At 50.2% G+C, this 18,149-nt stretch overlaps 1 protein-coding gene and 1 long non-coding RNA gene across 5 annotated transcripts in view; one reads left to right on the forward strand and one right to left on the reverse strand.

Annotated features, from left to right (window-relative positions):
• The window catches only part of LOC140403529 (ras-GEF domain-containing family member 1A-like), a 246,714-nt gene that overhangs the window by 68,803 nt on the left and 159,762 nt on the right, over positions 1–18,149 (reverse strand). The window contains exons 1-2 of one of the 4 annotated variants that reach the window (XM_072491493.1): positions 3,761–3,925; positions 2,934–3,036 (exon numbers count right to left, since the gene is read on the reverse strand). The exons of 1 other annotated variant lie outside the window; for it this stretch is intronic. In XM_072491493.1, coding sequence (XP_072347594.1) covers positions 2,934–2,972 — 39 coding nt within the window. In that variant the 5' untranslated portion in view covers positions 2,973–3,036; positions 3,761–3,925. Of the gene's footprint in view, positions 1–2,933; positions 3,396–3,760; positions 3,926–18,149 lie in introns of those variants that run through there. 2 more of the 4 variants (XM_072491490.1, XM_072491492.1) reach the window with 2 other exon arrangements.
• LOC140403530 (uncharacterized) overlaps positions 12,548–18,149 on the forward strand; it is a 139,495-nt gene continuing 133,893 nt past the window's right edge. The window contains exon 1 of the long non-coding RNA XR_011938344.1: positions 12,548–12,739. This is a non-coding gene — a long non-coding RNA (uncharacterized lncRNA). The remainder of the gene's footprint in view (positions 12,740–18,149) is intronic.

Genomic DNA, 18,149 nt, shown 5'->3' on the forward strand with positions numbered 1-18,149 from the left:
CGGATCTACATGAAAATTAGGCACTGCAGAGAGAGATAACTGGGTCCTGAGCTCAGAGTTCACGATTGTTAATCGGTACCCAGAAATTTCCTATTTTGCAAAGCAGGAATTGCTAATGACAATATTCCTCCTCTACAAAAAACCTTGGCATCATCTCAAAAGATCATTTTAAAGGGGTATATCCACTTACTTTGCACCCTTTGTAAATGTACACATCCAAAATACAGCTGCCCTGATCCTAACTCACACAAGTCCTGTTCAACCATCAGCCCTGTGCTTGTTGCCCTACATTGGATCCTGGCCCAACAAAGCCCCAGTGTCAAAATTCACATCCTTGTCCTTAAACCCATCCATGACCTCACCCCTACCTATCCATGTCACCTCCACTAGCCCTACAACCCTGCAGGATTTACGCATTCCTCCAGTTCTGGCCTCTTGCACATTCCCGATCCTCTTTGCTCCATTCATGGCGGCAGCGCCTTTAGATACACCTGGGATTTTCTCTCTAAACCTGACCACCTCTCTCTCCCCTCCTCTAAGACACTCCTTGAAACCGACTTCTTTGGTGCAGCTTTTATGGGCGGCATAGTGCTTAGCACTGTTGCTTCACAGCGCCAGGGTCCCAGGTTCGATTCCCAGCTTGGGTCACTGTCTCTATGGAGTCTGCACGTTATTCCCGTGTCTGCGTGGATTTCCTCCGGGTGCTCCCGTTTCCTCCCACATGTCAACAAAGAAAGACGTCCCGAAAGACGTGCTTGTTAGGTGAATTAGACATTCTGAATTCTCCCTCAGTGTACCCGAACAGGCGCCAGTGTGTGGCGACTAGGGGATTTTCACAGTAACTTAATTGCGGTGTTAACTTGTGACAATTAAGATTAGCATTAGCTATGAGGAGCGGTTGAATAAACTCGGTTTGTTCTGACTGGAACGACGGAGGTTGAGGGGCGACCTGATAGAGGTCTACAAAATTATGAGGGGCATAGACAGAGTGGATTGTCAGAGGCTTTTTCCCAGGGCAGAGGGGTCAATTACTAGGGGGCATAGGTTTAAGGTGCGAGGGGCAAGGTTTAGAGCAGATGTACGAGGTAAGTATTTTTACACAGAGGGTAGTGGGTGCCTGGAACTCGCTGCCGGAGGAGGTGGTGGAAGCAGGGACGATAGTGACATTTAAGGGGCATCTTGACAAATACATGAATAGGATGGGAATAGAGGGACACGAACCCAGGAACTGCAGAGGATTTTAGTTTAGACGGGCAGCTTGGAGGGCCGAAGGGCCTGTTCCTGTGCTGTACTTTTCTTTATTCTTTGTTCTATTATTATTAACCACCTAACCGAATGTGGCAAATTTTGTCAGGGAAGCACTTTGGGTACTTTTTAACTAAGAGAGAGAAAGAGAAAGAGAGAAGGTGAGAGAGAGAAAGGGAGAAAGAGAGAGAGAGAAACGGAGAGGTTTTGAGAGGGATTTCCAGAGCTTACGGCTCAGTTGACTGAAGACATGGCTTCCGATGGTGGAGGGACTCAAATCGAAGCTGCACACGTGATCAGAATTGGAGGAGGTTTGTGGGTCTGGAGCAGATCACAGGGGCAACCACAACAAAACTGCAGAGAGTCTGAAGTTACACAGCGATGCAGTTCATGTATAAACAATCCCTGCTGCTGGCTTGAATGGATGGGATCAATTTACAGTGCTCCATCAATACACAGCACCTGACGTGAACACTTCATCCTCACCTCGGGCTAAGTAATGTTAGTTCTCCAAAGAACGGAGGCAAGTTAGGCTCTTTGAAGTGAAGGAAAGCACACGCCACCCACCTTGACGCAGCACTTGCTGCAATACTGCTGGGATTTATTTCTAAAACGCAAAGAACTAAAACAAACTAGAAGATCACAACGTGCTACATCCTTTTTGAAGTTATCTCATTTGGTCAAAGGAAACAGCAATTCCCCCGTGTGCAATTGGCACCTCTGAGATCGCCCCAGCCCTCCCCCAAGATTCGGCGAGTCAGCCGAGCTGGGATAGGCAGAGGACAGGCAAGACTTTATATACACCGGGCGGTGAAAGGGGTACCAGGAAATGGTGCCTGTGATCACATTTCAATGAATGGGCTGAAGAAATAGGCCATTCTGCTGGTTTCTATACTGGTTTTTATGGTCCACATTTTTATTTATCCCCGCCCCCTCCCCCCATCAAGATAAGCTTCTACTCCTTTCTCCCTCATCCGGCTGCTAGTTAAATGCACCCAAAATTACTTGTCTCAACTACTCCCTGTGGTAGCAAGATCCACATTCTCGACAACCTCCCAGCAAAGAATTTCCCCCTGAATTCCTTACTGGATACAGTAGAGTTTCACCAAACATTGTTCCGAGGTTCAGGTTACTCTTGTGTTGGAAAACCTGACAATTTGTGCAGAGGAAGATCCCACAAATGGCAATGAGGTGAACGGTCACCAAATTAATTGAACCAAGCTCGCTGAACTGTACAAACCCACAGCTGGTGTAAAACCAATTGTGCATCACACACAGACTGGGAGTGACCGTTCTCTCGCCCATTCCAGCCATGGAAGCAGATTTGTAGCCTATCATGTGACTCATGGGAAGCGGGCAAAGGTCCCAGACCATCCCAATCCGGCTCTCCCCCAGGGAATGATGATTATAAACTACAAACACTTCTTTAAGGCCATGGCTCTTGCCCACCAGAGCAGAGGCACCCTCCTTTCATCAGCCTACCAGTAGATCAGGCATTCTTCACTGATCCACCTCGCTGCTGGCATGGTACCAGGAGTGACTCCCAACACATTCTCCCCCTCGGACCAGCAGAAGTTGGGCACTCTTTGCCACCTCAAAACACTGATGCTCCGCCCCATTGACGGTGCCCAGGCAAGACCGCCACGTGCAGGGTAGACATAACAAGAGAAAGACAGAGGGTCACCTACCTGTGCAGCCCGGGCTCCACTTGACCCCCCAGATGCCATGACGGAGCGACATGGGTCTTCCGCCCATTCATACGAGGACACTCAGTCACTTTGCACATGCGAACTGTCGGTCAAACAAAGGGGCAGGGGTCACCACGTCCAAAGGGGGGGGGGGGGGCAATAAATGGGCATCATTCAGGTAACCAACCGCGATCAATCCGCCTACGAGGTCCACAGAGGGCAATGAGGCTTAAAGGGCAGCAGCAACAACCCTGGCAGGCAACAATTGTCCTCGACACATCACAGCTCATTCGCCCAGACCCCCCGCAAAGGGGGGACCCTGAAAGTCCCAGGGAGAAGCCTCGTCGTGTTCTCTCTCTGCACCCTTCCCGGGGACAGAGAGTGGGTTACATGCAAGAAGCAGAAAAGTTCTGCGTCCACGCATTGTGCCTGCGCCCGGGGAGAGACATGGAGGGAGCTGCGAGAGATGTCTGCAATTCGCAACGACCGCACAGTCCGCAAGCGAGGGAGGGAAGGGGGGGGGGGGGGGGGGGGGTCACAGGATTAGACACACACAGGAGGGGGAAGGAAATAATGAAATAACCAGGCTGCAAATATTGCACCGAACCAGCTGCTTTGCACAACTAGAGTGGGGTGGGGAGGGGGGAAGAGAGGGGGGGGGGGGGGGGGGGGGGGGGGGGGGGGGGGGGGGGGGGGAGAGAGAGGGGGGGGGGGGGGGGGGGAGAGAGAGGGGGGGGGGGGGGGGGAGTAGACACACTTTTGAGAGGCAGGATTAAATAAAATGGACAGAAGCAGAGTTGAGGGATGTTGCACAGCATCAGGCTCACCTGCAACAGCAAGTCGTGGATCAGGCTCCTCTCCAATTCGAAGCAACAGCCAACTGAGAGAATATACATATGTTTACAAATCCTTGTGGGTCGCATCCATCAAGAACTCGCTCGCACTTTCAACTGCGGGGCTGGCTGCCTCTGTGTCTCACACACCCACCTCTACACTCCTCATGCATTCTTGTGTTGGGGGGGAAAAAAGAGCAATTATAAAGCAATCGATTGCACTCGTTCACCCACCAGCACTGCAGCCTGCCAAGGGTTAACTCGCTGACAGCTCAAGCCCACATGCTGACTGACTTGGCTTTCTGTATTGTCACACGTTGAGACTTGTGCAGAAACTCCCTCCCTTCTCTATCTGCTTCCATCTGCCTCCTGGTCCCTCTGTCAGGCTGATGAGGTTTAGATTTACCCTGCACCCTCCTCCCCTTCTCCCTCTCAACACTCCTCTTCCCCCCCGTTGCTTCTAAGGTTATTTAGAGACAGTCAGGGTCTGTCTGCTTCCTCCGTCTGAAGAAGCACCCCCCCCCCCCCCACTCCCAGAACACAGAGATGAGTGGTTGCAGATTCACTTAGGTTTGGCCTCTGATGCTCCCTCCCTTGAACTTCTCACTGGCTGGAATAATCCCCCCCCCCCCTTCCAAAATCTTCCTCCTATTCTATTCGGGCTCCCTCACTTCAAACAGGATTGGATCTAGTCTCACTTCAAGCTTGAGGGGTTGGGGGCGCAAAAGCTTGCGAGCTTCTAAAGATCGAACGAAGAACCGTCCCCACCACCTATTGAGGAACTGTTGAGGAGAGAAAATGTCTCAATTTGCCGTTCAAGAATGAAAGCCGGAGAGGATTATCCCCTTCCTGCTTGGCCCTTTCAGGGCTAGTCGTTGGCCAAACAACCAACAAGATTGAATTGGTGCTCCAACCTTTACAAAGTGAAGGAATTACCTGGGGTCCTCCCTGCCCACCCTCACCAGGGGAGATAGTGTGGGCAGAAAGAAAGTACCAACTCCCTTAACCATCTTGAAAGCAGCATGGTTAAGAGGATGAGGAGTCAATTTGCTTTTGGGTTGGCGCAGAAGGCAGAGTTTGCGAGAACCAATGTGGCTGGTGTTGGGATGGCGGGGTGCTGAGGGCAGGGGCCAAGGCAATGCTGGAAAGGCGACGATAGTGGGGAAGGGGTGGCTGGAGGTAGAAGGCCATGTGATAAATAGTCTAAGTATTGGGTATGACCTACAAAGATGGCGGAAGAGGAGACGGTCTACGATTTCAAAAGGAACTTGGACGAGCACTTGGGGAAATAAACTTGCAGGGCCTCAGGGATAGCAGGGGAAATGGGACTGATCGCATTAGATCTGCAGAGGGCTGACATGGAGTCAATGGGCCGAAGAACATCCTCTGTGTCGTAGTGATGTCATGGCCATCGCCAGGGACTCAGCTTTTGGGAAGGAAATCTGCCGTCCTTACCCGGTCTGGCCCACATGTGGCTCCAGATCCAGGGGTTATGGGGAGAAGGCAGGAGAATGGGGATGAGAAAATATCAGCCATGATTGACTGGCGGAGCAGACTCGATGGGCCGAGTGGCCTAATTCTACTCCTATGTCTTATGGTGTTATGGACTCTTGACTGCCCTCTGATCTGGCCTCGCAAGCCACTCAGTTGAAGGGCAATTAGGGATGGGCAACAAATGCCAGCCTTGCCAGCGAAGCCCACCTCCCATGAAATAATTTTTTAAAGTCTGCTGCAAAGCAGGTGTGGTGACCTAGATCTTAAGCTGCAATTCCTGGTATGGGGTTTGAACCCACAAACATCCGCAGCTATGACAGGATGTTCAGGGCAGCACGGTAGCATTGTGGATAGCACAATTGCTTCACAGCTCCAGGGTCCCAGGTTTGATTCCGGCTTGGGTCACTGTCTGTGCGGAGTCTGCACATCCTCCCCGTGTGTGCGTGGGTTTCCTCCGGGTGCTCCGGTTTCCTCCCACAGTCCAAAGATGTGCAGGTTAGGTGGATTGGCCATGATAAGTTGCCCTTAGTGTCCAAAATTGTCCTTAGTGTTGGGTGGGGTTACTGGGTTATGGGGATAGGGTGGAGGTGTTGACCTTGGGTACGGTGCTCTTTCCAAGAGCCGGTGCAGACTCGATAGGCCGAATGGCCTCCTTCTGCACTGTAAATTCTATGATAAGATCCACAACATAAGATCAAATTGAATTGCCCAGGACGACAATACTTGCGATACCCTCCAACTGTATCAAAGTGAATCTATCACAAGAACACAGGCATAGGAGGAAGCTATCCAACCCCTCACATTCCACCATGCCATTCGATCGGAGCTGATTTCTGCCTAAACCCCGCCTACTTGCTTCAGCTCTGTAACCCTTAATGTCCCCTGCCTCTCGCAAAATCCTGCCAATTTCAATTTCAAAATTTTGAATTGAGCCCAGCTTTTTTGCGGGAGAGAGTTTCCGAATTCCCACGGGCCTTAAGTGGTTCCTGAGATCACCCTGGCATGCTTGGGTCTAATTCTGAAGCTTCTGGCTTACACCTGCCAAAGGAAATAGTTCCCCTCCATCCAACCTGTCAACTTCTCAAATCACCTTAAACATCCCAATTAGATCACTCCTTAATCTTTTATGCTCAGTTGGATGTGAGCCTCATCTACGCAACATGGCCTGATAGTTTAGATCTGTGGAAAACAAACAGTCTATGTCAGTTCATGCCAGCAAGCAGCTAACAGCACTGACAACCTGTCTCATTCGGGACCAGCAGTGGGTTGTAAACATTATTTGTTGTGATAGTCCCGAGCTATCGCACATCAAGACAAGCCATGAAACCAGACAACAGGGGTCATTACTATCAAATAGGCTTTCCAGAAGACAGAGCTGCTGGGCAGTGCTAAGGGCAGTTTCTCACTACGGGTGATGACTGTGTACATGATTTCTGACTACAGCACCAAGTGATCTTCATTGATGTTCCTTAACGGCCAACACAAAGGAGAATGAGCTACTGGCCCGTTCCTCGTGGACGCTCCCTACAGAGCACAGGCCTGAGCAGACATATAGACTTGTGCATATTGGTTACAAATGAGACCATCTCTCAGGGGGGCTGCAGGAGGCCCTGTCACACTACCTTTTCTATGTGCAAATTGGCTGTATTTCCCACATTACAGCACTGGCTACATTTCAATAAGTACTTCATCGCCGCTCAGGTACTTAGGAGTGTACTGGTAGCACAGTGGTTAGCACTGTTGCTTCACAGCGCCAGGGCCCCAGGTTCGATTCCCGGCTTGGGTCACTGTCTGTGCGGAGTCTGCACGTTCTCCCCGTGTCTGCGTGGGTTTCCTCCGGGTGCTCCGGTTTCCTCCCATAAGTCCCGAAAGACGTGCTGTTAGGTAATTTGGACATTCTGAATTCTCCCTCTGTGTAACCCTTCCGATACACCTGATGGCAGGCGGTAAGAGCGGGAGAGTTACCTGGTCAGCCACACCGCGGAAGACAATGGCACACCACTGTGGTACTTTGCCGAGCATAACCTACTTGTGACAATAAAGATTATTACAATTATAACCATGACTAATCTGATGGAATTCCATGGTTATCAATGATCTCTTAGGGCGTGGTAACTGAAGCAGGAGGAAGAGAGTGGGAAGGGGTTAGCCCAGTTGGGCCGAATGGCCTATTTCACTGTTGTGGATCCAATGCCAGGTTTCCTACAATACAACAGCGACTACTCCAGAAACACTTCATTGGCTGTTGCGTGCTTTGGGACATCGTGAAAAGAAGAAAGGAGCTATAAAAATGCAGCAATCTTTCTTTCTCTGTAGTCGCTGATCTCCAAACGTATTTAATTCTGTAAAGTACTTTGAGAGGTTTACACCAGGGCGATGAGATATTATGTAAATGCAAATATTTCTTTCAAAGCTATCTTCAAATGCACAGGAGCTGCTTATTTTTTCATGGTTGCCTCAAACCTCCCGTAAGCCACATATTGACAAGGTACTACCATCAGACAGGGATTTGTCACTTGCACAAGTCCCTGCAACCACTCATACTGCTTTTGCAATGTTCATTTCCTAGAAAGGCCACAGCAAATGTGTGAAAACAATCCTCTGGTGTCAACAGAAAATTAAATCAACTTGCGTCACCAAACAACATAATTATTCACATTTTTGAACAGGCCCGGGTGGCAGAATGCACACTGAGTGTGTGCTGCAATGTGCCGCGTCAAAACATTAAGATGAAAAAGGTTATAGTTACTGAAAATAATTTTTAAACCTGTTCTCGTGCATGACTAAAAAGTCAGGAAATCATCCACGAGGAACATAGAAGAACATAGAACATAGGGGGTCATGGACCTTCCAACAGCGGTCAGGGTGTGGCATAGTTCTTAAAGGTTACACCATGAGGCACTGTGACCTATTTCATAGTGTGACCTCTGCCTCACTGTTATTACACTAATCTCTGCGTCAGAAAGGTTGTGTGTTCAATCACTGCTCCAGAGACTTAAGCACATCATCTAGGCTGACACCTCAACGCAATACAAAGGGAGTGCTGCCTTTTCTGTATTGGTGGAATCACATCAAATTTACAACACAGAAACAGGTTATTTGGCCCAACTGGTCTATCCCAGGGTTAATGCCCACATGGCGGCACGGTAGCACAATGGTGGTTATCACTGTGGCTTCTCAGCGCCAGGGTCCCAGTTTCGATTTCTGGCTTGGGTCACTGTCTGTGCGGAGACTGCACCTTCTACCCGTGTCTGCGTGGGTTTCCTTCGGGTGCTCCGGTTTCCTCCCACAAGTCCTGGAAGACATGGGGGGTGATTCTCCCAAATGGAGCCCAAGTGTTCGTGCCGTTGTGAACGCCGTCGCGATTATGACCAATTCTGTCCCCCACAGGGGGCCAGCACGGCACTGGAGCGGTTCACGCCGCTCCAGCCTCCCTTCCTGGCGCCAAATGGGCGCCGCGCCAACCTGCGCATGCGCGGGGGACTTCTTCTGCGCGCCGGCCCCGACTCAACATGACGTCGGTGTTCAGGGGCCAGCCGCGCCGGAAAGTAGGCCCAGGGGTGGGGGGTGGGCGGGGGGAGAGGCCGGCCCACCGATTGGTGGGCCCCGATCGTGGGCCAGACCCTATCAGAGCCCCCCCCTCCCACCCCCGGTGAAGGATCGCTTTTCCCCGCCCGACAGGCTGCCCCCCCAGCCCTTCGCACAGAGATCCCGCCGGCAGCGACCAGGGGTGAACGGCGCCGGCGGGACTCTGTCGTATCCGTGCGGCCGCTCGGCCCATCTGGGCATCAGAATCAGCGTCCCCGCCGATTCCAGCAGCCCACGGTCGGCGCCGTGCCAACTGCGCCGGCGCAAATGGCGCAGATTCTCCGCACCTCGGAGAATCGCGCGCCGGCGTCGGGGCGCGGTTGCGGTGATTCTCCGGCCCGCGCGGGGCTCAGAATGTTGTGACTAGGGGCTTTTCACAGTAACTTAATTGCAGTGTTAATTTAAGCCTACTTGTGACAATAAAGATTATTATTATTTTGAGCATCCTCCCACCTAATGTCATCCCATTCTATTAGCATAACTTTCTACTCCTTTCTCCCTCACATACTTTTTTATTTATTCATTCAGGGGATGAGGGCATCGCTGGTCAGGCCAGTATTTATTGCCCATCCCTAATTGCCCTTGAGCAGGTGGTGGTGAGCTGCCTTCTTGAACCGGTGCATTCCATGTAGTGCAGGTACACCCTGTCATGATATTCAGGTAAACATCATGGTACAAACATACATACATACTGATGGACAGATCAACGGACCAATCAACACACACACAACACCACAGCCAATCACAGGCAAGAGCATACAAAGTTCAAAACAGGGAACACGACACTTCCCGGGCATTCCAGCAGGAGACAGCTCAGGGCACAGAGCTCACAGCAAGCCACTCAGACATCCACCATGTGCTGAGTGCCACTCCAAGATAGTATTAGAAATAGGTCCACAGATTCTAGTAACCAGTTTACCACTGTAAATAAATATTAGTAATAAAACTGAGTTGTACCATTCGCAACCGTGTTGGTTCGTCTGTGTAGCAGAGCACCCAACACATCATAGTACCAGGAGTAACTGTGGGACCTACCTAAGAATCCTCCGGACTCTGCCATCCTGCACCATGGACACCGTCAGCACACCGCAGCCGCTACAAGTCGCTGGAAACCTTGGCGTCAATTGGAAGCTGTTCAAACAGTGCTTCCAGCTCTTCCTGGAAGCCAACGAAAAGGAGAGCACTTCGGACACCAGAAAGATCGGCAACCTCCTCTCCACGGCAGGTCAACATGCCATCCATGTCTACAACTCCCTGGTGTTCGCGGAAGGTGAGGACAAGACCAAGTACAAGACGGTCCTTCTCAAACTTGACCAACACTTCAGCGTCGAGGTAAACGAGAGTTTCGAGAGGTATCTCTTCCAGCAGCGCCTGCAGGGTAAGGATGAGCCCTTTCAATCCTTCCTTACACACCTCCGTATGCTCGCGCAGTCCTGCGGTTACGACACCACCTCCGATTCAATGATTCGGGACCGGATTGTTTTTGGGGTCACCTCGGGCACCCTACGCCAGCAGCTCTTAAAAATTAAAGGCCTCACCCTAGCCACCGCCATCGAAGCCTGTGTCCTTCATGAAAACGCGACCAGCCGCTACTCCCAATTTCAAGCGGCCGAATCGGCGCGGCAGGAGTCCTACGAGGCCGAACGGGTCCAGGCGATCGAGTTCCTCCCGGCCCGCGGCCCGGACGAGGGCGGTCATTTCGCACGCTTTTCGAGGCCTCCCGCGTTTGTGCGCGCCAAAAACAACGTCGACACAGAGGGACGTGCTGCACAGGCGCGCTCGACGCAAGACTGAACTGCGCATGCGTGGTGGCGCAACGAACGCCATGACGTCATGACGTGCGGCAACTGCGGAGCCGCACATTTAAAACGGCAATGTCCGGCAAGAAACCGACAATGCCTCCGCTGTGGCAAGATGGGCCACTACGCTGCCTGCTGTCGAGCAGCTCAACCTGCCAATGTTCCCCAATTCCGTAACCTCGCAGGGACGTGCAGACCATTCAGCCTCCTTACTATGAGTTGTGCCCAGACGACATCCAGACCAGTGACACAGACGACCGGGACGCCTTTCGTGTTGCGGTCATTGATGGGAACCTGCTGTCTCCAGCCAGGACCCACCAGCCGTTGCAAGTGAACACTGTCAATCCGGGCGATGAATGGTGTGCCACCCTAACGGTCAACCCGAATTTGTCGCCCACCTACTAGACTGGACTTATGAGCCTGTTTGTACATTGAACTCATAATACCACTGTGTTAATATGTCTCTGTTCTTCCTTGTCGTTACAGGAGTTTGTTTTGTCATTCAACATTTCCCCGTTCTTTGTTTATGGTACAACCTCGTTGTTATGTCACACCCAACATCGCCCCTTGTATATAGTTTAGCCCCATGTACATGCTGTAGATATTGCACACACACACATTCAGCTGCACTCAGTACACATCTCTATTTATAGCCACGTAGGCACATGTTTTTGTAAAAAAAAGGGGGGATGTCATGATATTCAGGTAAACATCATGGTACAAACATACATACATACTGATGGACAGATCAACGGACCAATCAACACACACACAACACCACAGCCAATCACAGGCAAGAGCATACACAGTACAAAACAGGGAACACGACACTTCCCGGGCATTCCAGCAGGAGACAGCTCAGGGCACAGAGCTAACAGCAAGCCACTCAGACATCCACCATGTGCTGAGTGCCACTCCAAGATAGTATTAGGAATAGGTCCACAGATTCTAGAGTTATGATCGAACCTCAGTAACCAGTTTACCACTGTAAATATATGTTAGTAATAAAACTGAGTTGTTCCATTCGCAACCGTGTTGGTTCGTCTGTGTAGCAGAGTACCCAACACTTCACACCCCTTGGCGGGGGGGTCTAGCATTTTGGCTCAATGGCAGAAAAGGAAGGATGATGTGTGGCTTGGAGGGGTGAAGGCCCCGCCTTCGCAACCTTGTCCTTCACCTGAGGTGTGGTGACCCTCAGGTTAAAACACCACCAGTCTGCTCTCCCCCCTCAAAGGGGAAAGCAGCCTATAGTCATCCGGGACTATGGCGACTTTACCTCACCTATAGGTAGTAGCAGCCGTGGGTTTAGAAGGCACTGCCTGAGGAGGCTTGTTGAGCTGCTGAAGGTACACTAGAGGTACACTGAAGGTACACTGCTGCCACTGTGTCAATGGTGCGGGGAGCGAATGTTTAAGCTGGTGGATGGTGTTCCAGTTAAGTGGGCTGCCTTGTGGTGACAAGTTTCTTGTGTGTAGCTGGAGCTGCGCTCATCCAGTCAACTGGAGAGCGTTCCCTCATACTCCGGCCTTGTGCCTTGCAGATGGTGGGCAGGCTTTAGGGAGTGAGAAACTGAGCTGCTCGCCACAGAATCTGACTTGCTGTTTTCTGGCGTCCCCTTAAAGCTCAACATTCTCACTGCTCTTTAGGTGATGAATTCTGGGAGAGGACAGTCTCCTGAGTTCCTTAATAGATTTAGTAACAACTATCTTTTATTTATGACCCATAGTTTTGAACTCCTCCATAAGTGGAAAAATCAGAGGTGGCGGCGTCTCTCGAATGAGGTGGTGTCCTGGCTAATCATTATCACTCAAACAAATCAAGTGGTCATTCATTTCTTTGCTGTGTGTGAATTGACTAACAGTAACTACCCTTCAAAAGTACCAACAGTGCTGAAGTCCCATTTGCCTCTTAAGGTGGATGATAAAACTCCTGGATCAGTGCAAGTGACGAAGCAGGGAATCTGAGATTTTTAAAACACAGGTCATGGCTGACTAACTTAATTAAATGTTTTGAGGGAATCGCAAGGGAATGGAAACAGAGAGCCTAGTGAGTGCGGAGATGGATTTTCAAAACCCATTTAATAAGGTGCCAGGTAAGAGACTTGTTCTGAAAATTAAAGCTCAGGACTGCGGAGAGAGTGTTGCACATGGCGAGAGAGATTGGAAGGGGACAGAAAGCATGGGGCGGGGCAAGCAAATGTCCTCGGAATGGAGGGAAGTGGGGAGCAGTCTGCAGGGTTCCCTTTGAATCAATGATTCTGGCATTTGCTGGCGAGGCCGAATAAAGGCTTTGCGAGGGGACATGGTAGGGGTTACAGGAGGCAACAGGAAGGTTAGAAGAGTGGGCAGAGAGGTGGGAATTGGAATTGATGCAGTTATGTTATACCTCATCCAAACGTAGGCCATTCTAAAGTACTCCACACACACCGCCGGCCGCCAGAACAATTCTGGAAGGGCTGTCAGCGATTCATTTGCTTGGAGGGTTAATAGAACCTGTAAGGATTTCTCTAGAACCTCCCACGATCTCAAGACAACCCGAAGCACGTCACAGCCAATGAAATATTTTTCAAATGTAGCCTGTGCTGTAATGCAGGGGAACTACGCAGCCAATTTGTACACAGCAAGCTCTCACAAACAGCAATGAAATAAATGACCAGAAAATCCCTTTTAACGTGGAGTAGGCTGAGGGGTAAGTCTTGGCCGGAACACTAGGGAGAACTCCCCACCTCGTCTTCAAAATGGTAGCCATCAGCCTTTTATATACATGCGCCAGAGAGTTCAGACAGGGCCTTGCTTTATCGTCTCATCTGACAGGCCTGACAGAGCAGCCTTCCTTGGTACGCGAGTGGCAGTGTCAGCCTGCAGTCTGTGCTCACAGCTCTGGAGTGGGGAAACAGATAGCTCCAGTTAAAGATGTGGCAAATGTCTGATGTCAATTACCTACCCGGTGGGTCATTTACATGAGAGAGAGTATGGCCAATGGAGGGAGATCTGCATGCCTGTTATCTGCTACGCACCTTTATTCTAGCTCATCCAAAATAGTAAACTCTGCATGATGTGTGCCTGTTTATACACTCCACATTTGGTAAGTGTTTTATGGATAGTCCCTAACTACATCCTTATTTTTCTCTATCGGGAACCACAGGTCAGGGGCCAATGGAATCAATCAGGCAGCAATACCTCCCTCCCAATGGGCTGTGATGGAATTGGGGGAAGGTCCCTGGTGGATAGCTCATTCATTAAAGTCAGGCAAGACTGATTCATTCTTTTAGGTTGTGGAGTGGGGGGGATGGGTAGTGGGACCAGTTATTATTGCTGACACAGGGAGAGCGTTTAATGTGACGAGTCGGTTGTGCCAGAGCAATTGGACCTTTCATTTTAATCTCTCCATTCATAGTCCACCGTCTGCCCAGAGTTCCTGTTTCAACAGCTCATCAATATGAATCAAATGCCGATGAAAATCCAGGCACGACCCCACTGCACTAACTCCCAACCCACGTCCAGCCACCTTTCTCTCTCCAAGTTACTTGAACGTGTTGCAGTCTCTCAGATCTCAGAGCCGTAAGTGGGGTACAACACAGAAGGAGGCCATTCGGCCCCTCATGCCCATGCTAGCTTTTTGAAAGAGCAATCCAACCAGCTCCGCTCCCCCTCCGTTTCCCCCATAGTGTTGAAAATGCTTTCCCTTCAACTACGTGTGCCTTTTTGAATGTTACCATTGAATCTGGTCCCACCACACTGCACACTAGATCATCACAACTCACTGCATCATTTGTTTCTCCTCAGTTTGTCTCTGGTTCTTTTGTCCAATTAATCTGTGCGAGTCGCTCTACGGAATTCCTATTTGAATTCCTCCAGTGAGATTCCCAAATGCTCGCACAACACCAAATACCTCTAATCGTGTTCTTTGTGATCGTGCTAATGGTGCATTATTCCCGTGACCTCTCTGTGGCCTTTGACAAGGTTGATCATCATCTCAGTTCCTCAGCATGAACTACATTCACTTATTATTCGCTCCATTTTCCTCTCCAGCCTCTGTTCCCAGCTGAACAAGGCTGTGTGGAGTCTTGGAATCCGATTAACCTTGATCTTCTGACCTTGCGTCACCTTCATCACAATGACTACCTACCTCCAGCTCCACGAAGTTCCCCACCCTTCTCCCTGCCTCAACCTATCGGCACCCCTTCATTATTCATGACTGGAGCATTGGCCTAAATTATATGTTTTTATTTCTGAAAAGAGAGACATGTTCATAGATTATCATAGAATTTACAGTACAGAAGGAGGTCATTCGGCCCATCGAGTCTGCACCAGCTCTTGGAAAGAGCACCCGACCCAAGGTCAACACCTCCACCCTATCCCCATAACCCAGTAACCCCACCCAACACTAAGGGCAATTTTGGACACTAAGGGCAATTTATCATGGCCAATCCACCTAACAAATCTAATGTAAATCCACTTTACATAAACAAATGACAAAAATAAATCAGGGATTACCCGTAGTCACCCTTAATCTTATACAGCTCCCCCCCCCCCCACCCCAGGTCCCCAGCTCCTCCCGTCCACTGCCTCTTGTAAAACTCCTCCCTCCACCCTCGGTTCCTTCCCCCCAACTTTCCACCCCGGCTAGACCACTCGGACCCTGTTCTGTCAGGCTCCGATGGCCGCAGCCCCTCCCCCCACCTCACTCCCGTTCACTGGCCGGCTTAAACCGGCCAGCGTGGAGGCCCCCGCCCGGGTCCCTTTCCCCCTTGCCCGGCCCTAGGAAAGCCCAGAAATCCCCTTTTAGCACACAAACCCCGCATATCCACCTACACCCCAAAGAACCCTCATTTCAAGTGAAAGTCCCGTCCCTTCCCTTGTCCAAATATATACCACATTGGCTCCTTTAGTCTCTACACCCGCGCGCAGTGATACAAAAAAAAAGAAAATACAGTCATGAGGTTACATCGGCACATGGCCATTTCTCAATTTGTCAGTTCTGCCACAGTCCTTCTGCCTTCGCAAACTCCTCCGCTGCTTCCGCCGTTCCAAAATAAAAGGCCCTGAGCTTGTAAGTCACCCTCAGCTTCGCTGGATATACAATGCCGCACCGCACCTTGCTAATGTACAGTGCCCTCTTCACCCGGTTGAAGGCAGCCCGCCTCCTTGCCAGCTCCACCGTAAAGTCCTGGTATACATGTATACCAGCTCCAGCCCACTGCACCACCCGCCTCTGCTTGGCCCAGTTCAGGACCTTCTCCTTCACCCTGTACCTACGGAAGCACAGAGTCACTGCCCTTGGCGGCTCACTCGCCTTTGGTACAGGCCTCCACGACCGATGAGCCCGATCCAGTTCATATCGGGAGGGGTCCTCCCCCTCCCCCAGTAGTTTTGCCAACATCGCGGCAAAATACTCAGTCGGCTTTGGTCCTTCAACTCCTTCAGGCAGCCCCACAATCCTCAAGTTCTGTCGCCTTGATCTGTTTTCCAGGTCTTCCATTTTTCCTCGCAGATCCTTGTTAATGTCCATCACCTTCCGCATCTCCTTCCCCATCGAGGCAAGTTGATCACCGTGCTGCAATAATGTCTCCTTCACTTCCTTCAGTGCTTCCCCTTGCTCTCGCACCTCCGTCCTCACCGGGGAAACCACCTCCTCCACCAGCACACTCAAGACCTCCCTCATCTCCTTCCTCACCGTCTCCATGCATTTCGCAATCTGCACCAACTGTTTTTCAAATTCCGCAGCCATCACCTTGGTTATTTCTTCATCCGTCAGCAGTGCGGCCTTCCCTGGTGCTCCAGCCTCCATTTTTCCTGGTGACCCCGCGGTGACCTTTCCACTCCCCGACAGGCCTCCAGCTGTTTTTTGTTCGGCCGTTTTTTTGCTCACTCTCGACATTTTTCTTTGGGTTTTTTTCCCCTCCTGTGTCTTCTCAGTGCCTCCTCCGTGCCTTCTCCCTTCTACTGCCGCCTTCCGCGGACCCTTGGACCGGGCTTAAAGCCCCGAAATTGCCATTCCCGAGCGGGGGCTCTCCATTGTGCGGCCGCCTCCCGCCCGCCGTCACCGGAAGTCCCGTATCGCTCTTTCAATACAACTTCCTATTCCTGCTCCCTGACGCAAGTTCCTCACTGCCCCATAAATGTATCTATGCTAATCACTTCTCGGACAATTTTACATATTCTCTTGGGAATTGGGGTGCTGATTAGTCCTGAAAGTGGTCTAAATATCTTATGCTCTGGGCTGTACCCACACTGAGCAATAGCCAACTGGTGCACAACAAGACGATTGTTTTTTGTTAATTGATTTGGATATTGCTTCTCGTGTATGTTCTCAAGTTCGTGGAAGTGAACTGAGAAATCCTTGATAAGAAAAGGCCAGAGGTACATTGGTTTACTTCACGTAGATGTGAACAGCAAGAGTCAGAATGAATTCCATTTAGCCCAATTTCAAAAAGATAACAAAGACATAGTAAGCCATACCTATCATGGGTTAACTTACTTGTTTCTGGCATTATTCCTTTTGCACTGCATCGAACTACAGAACCTGACCAATGGAATTCCCCAGTTCTGGCTCAGAAGCTATCTCTAGTTTAAAACGAGTCAGTCGCTTGGTATCTAACGATTCCAGCTCTCAGGGACAGAGTATTTGTCAACTAATCAAATCATCACCCTGTCTCTCGGGAGGATATCCTTCACATGTGCGTTACCCACATGAATCAAAATGTTCTTACTACAATGGGTGTGAATATTTATTGGTCACCTGAGATGCGATGACAAATTGCTTCACGTCCTAGGTCAACCCGGCTAATGGGCCTCGGCATGGGACAAGTGATCCTGATTGTACCAGTGTGAAATAGGCTGTGGTTCGTGATATTCGCAAGGAGAGCAAGAGGGAGAAAGAGAAAAGGAAAGACATGCATTCGTGTAGTGCCTTTCACAAAGGTTCTTTAGAACCAATGAAGTGCTTCTGAAATGTAGTCACCGTTGTAATGCAGAAAATGTAGCAACCAATTTGTGCACAGCAAGTGCCCACAGACAGCAAGGAGGTCATGCGCAATTTGTAACAGATAATTTGTGTGATAGATCTCTAGTCAAGCTGGTGCAGTACAGCATTTAATGGCATTTACCCGGCAATGTGGAAAACTACCCAGGTGTATCATTTTTGAAATAAATTTAGAGTACCCAAATTACTTTTTTCCAATTAAGGGACAGTTTAGCGTGGCCAATCCACCTAACCTGCACATCTTTGGGTTGTGAGGGTGAGACCCACGCAGACATGGGGAGAATATGCAAACTCCACACAGACAGTGACTCGGGGCCGGGATCGAACCTGGCTCCTCAGCGCCATAGGCAGCAGTGCTAACCACTGTGCGACTGTGCCACCCCGTGCCCAGGTGTATCATGTCCACAAAAATGTTTAAAAAAAAAAAAAATTTAGACTACCCAATTCATTTTTCCAATTAAGGGGCAATTTAGTGTGTCCAATCCACCTTCACTGCACATCTTTGGGTTGTGGGGGCG

The sequence above is a fragment of the Scyliorhinus torazame genome, chromosome 28, assembly GCF_047496885.1.
Source record: "Scyliorhinus torazame isolate Kashiwa2021f chromosome 28, sScyTor2.1, whole genome shotgun sequence".
Lineage (NCBI taxonomy): Eukaryota > Metazoa > Chordata > Chondrichthyes > Carcharhiniformes > Scyliorhinidae > Scyliorhinus > Scyliorhinus torazame.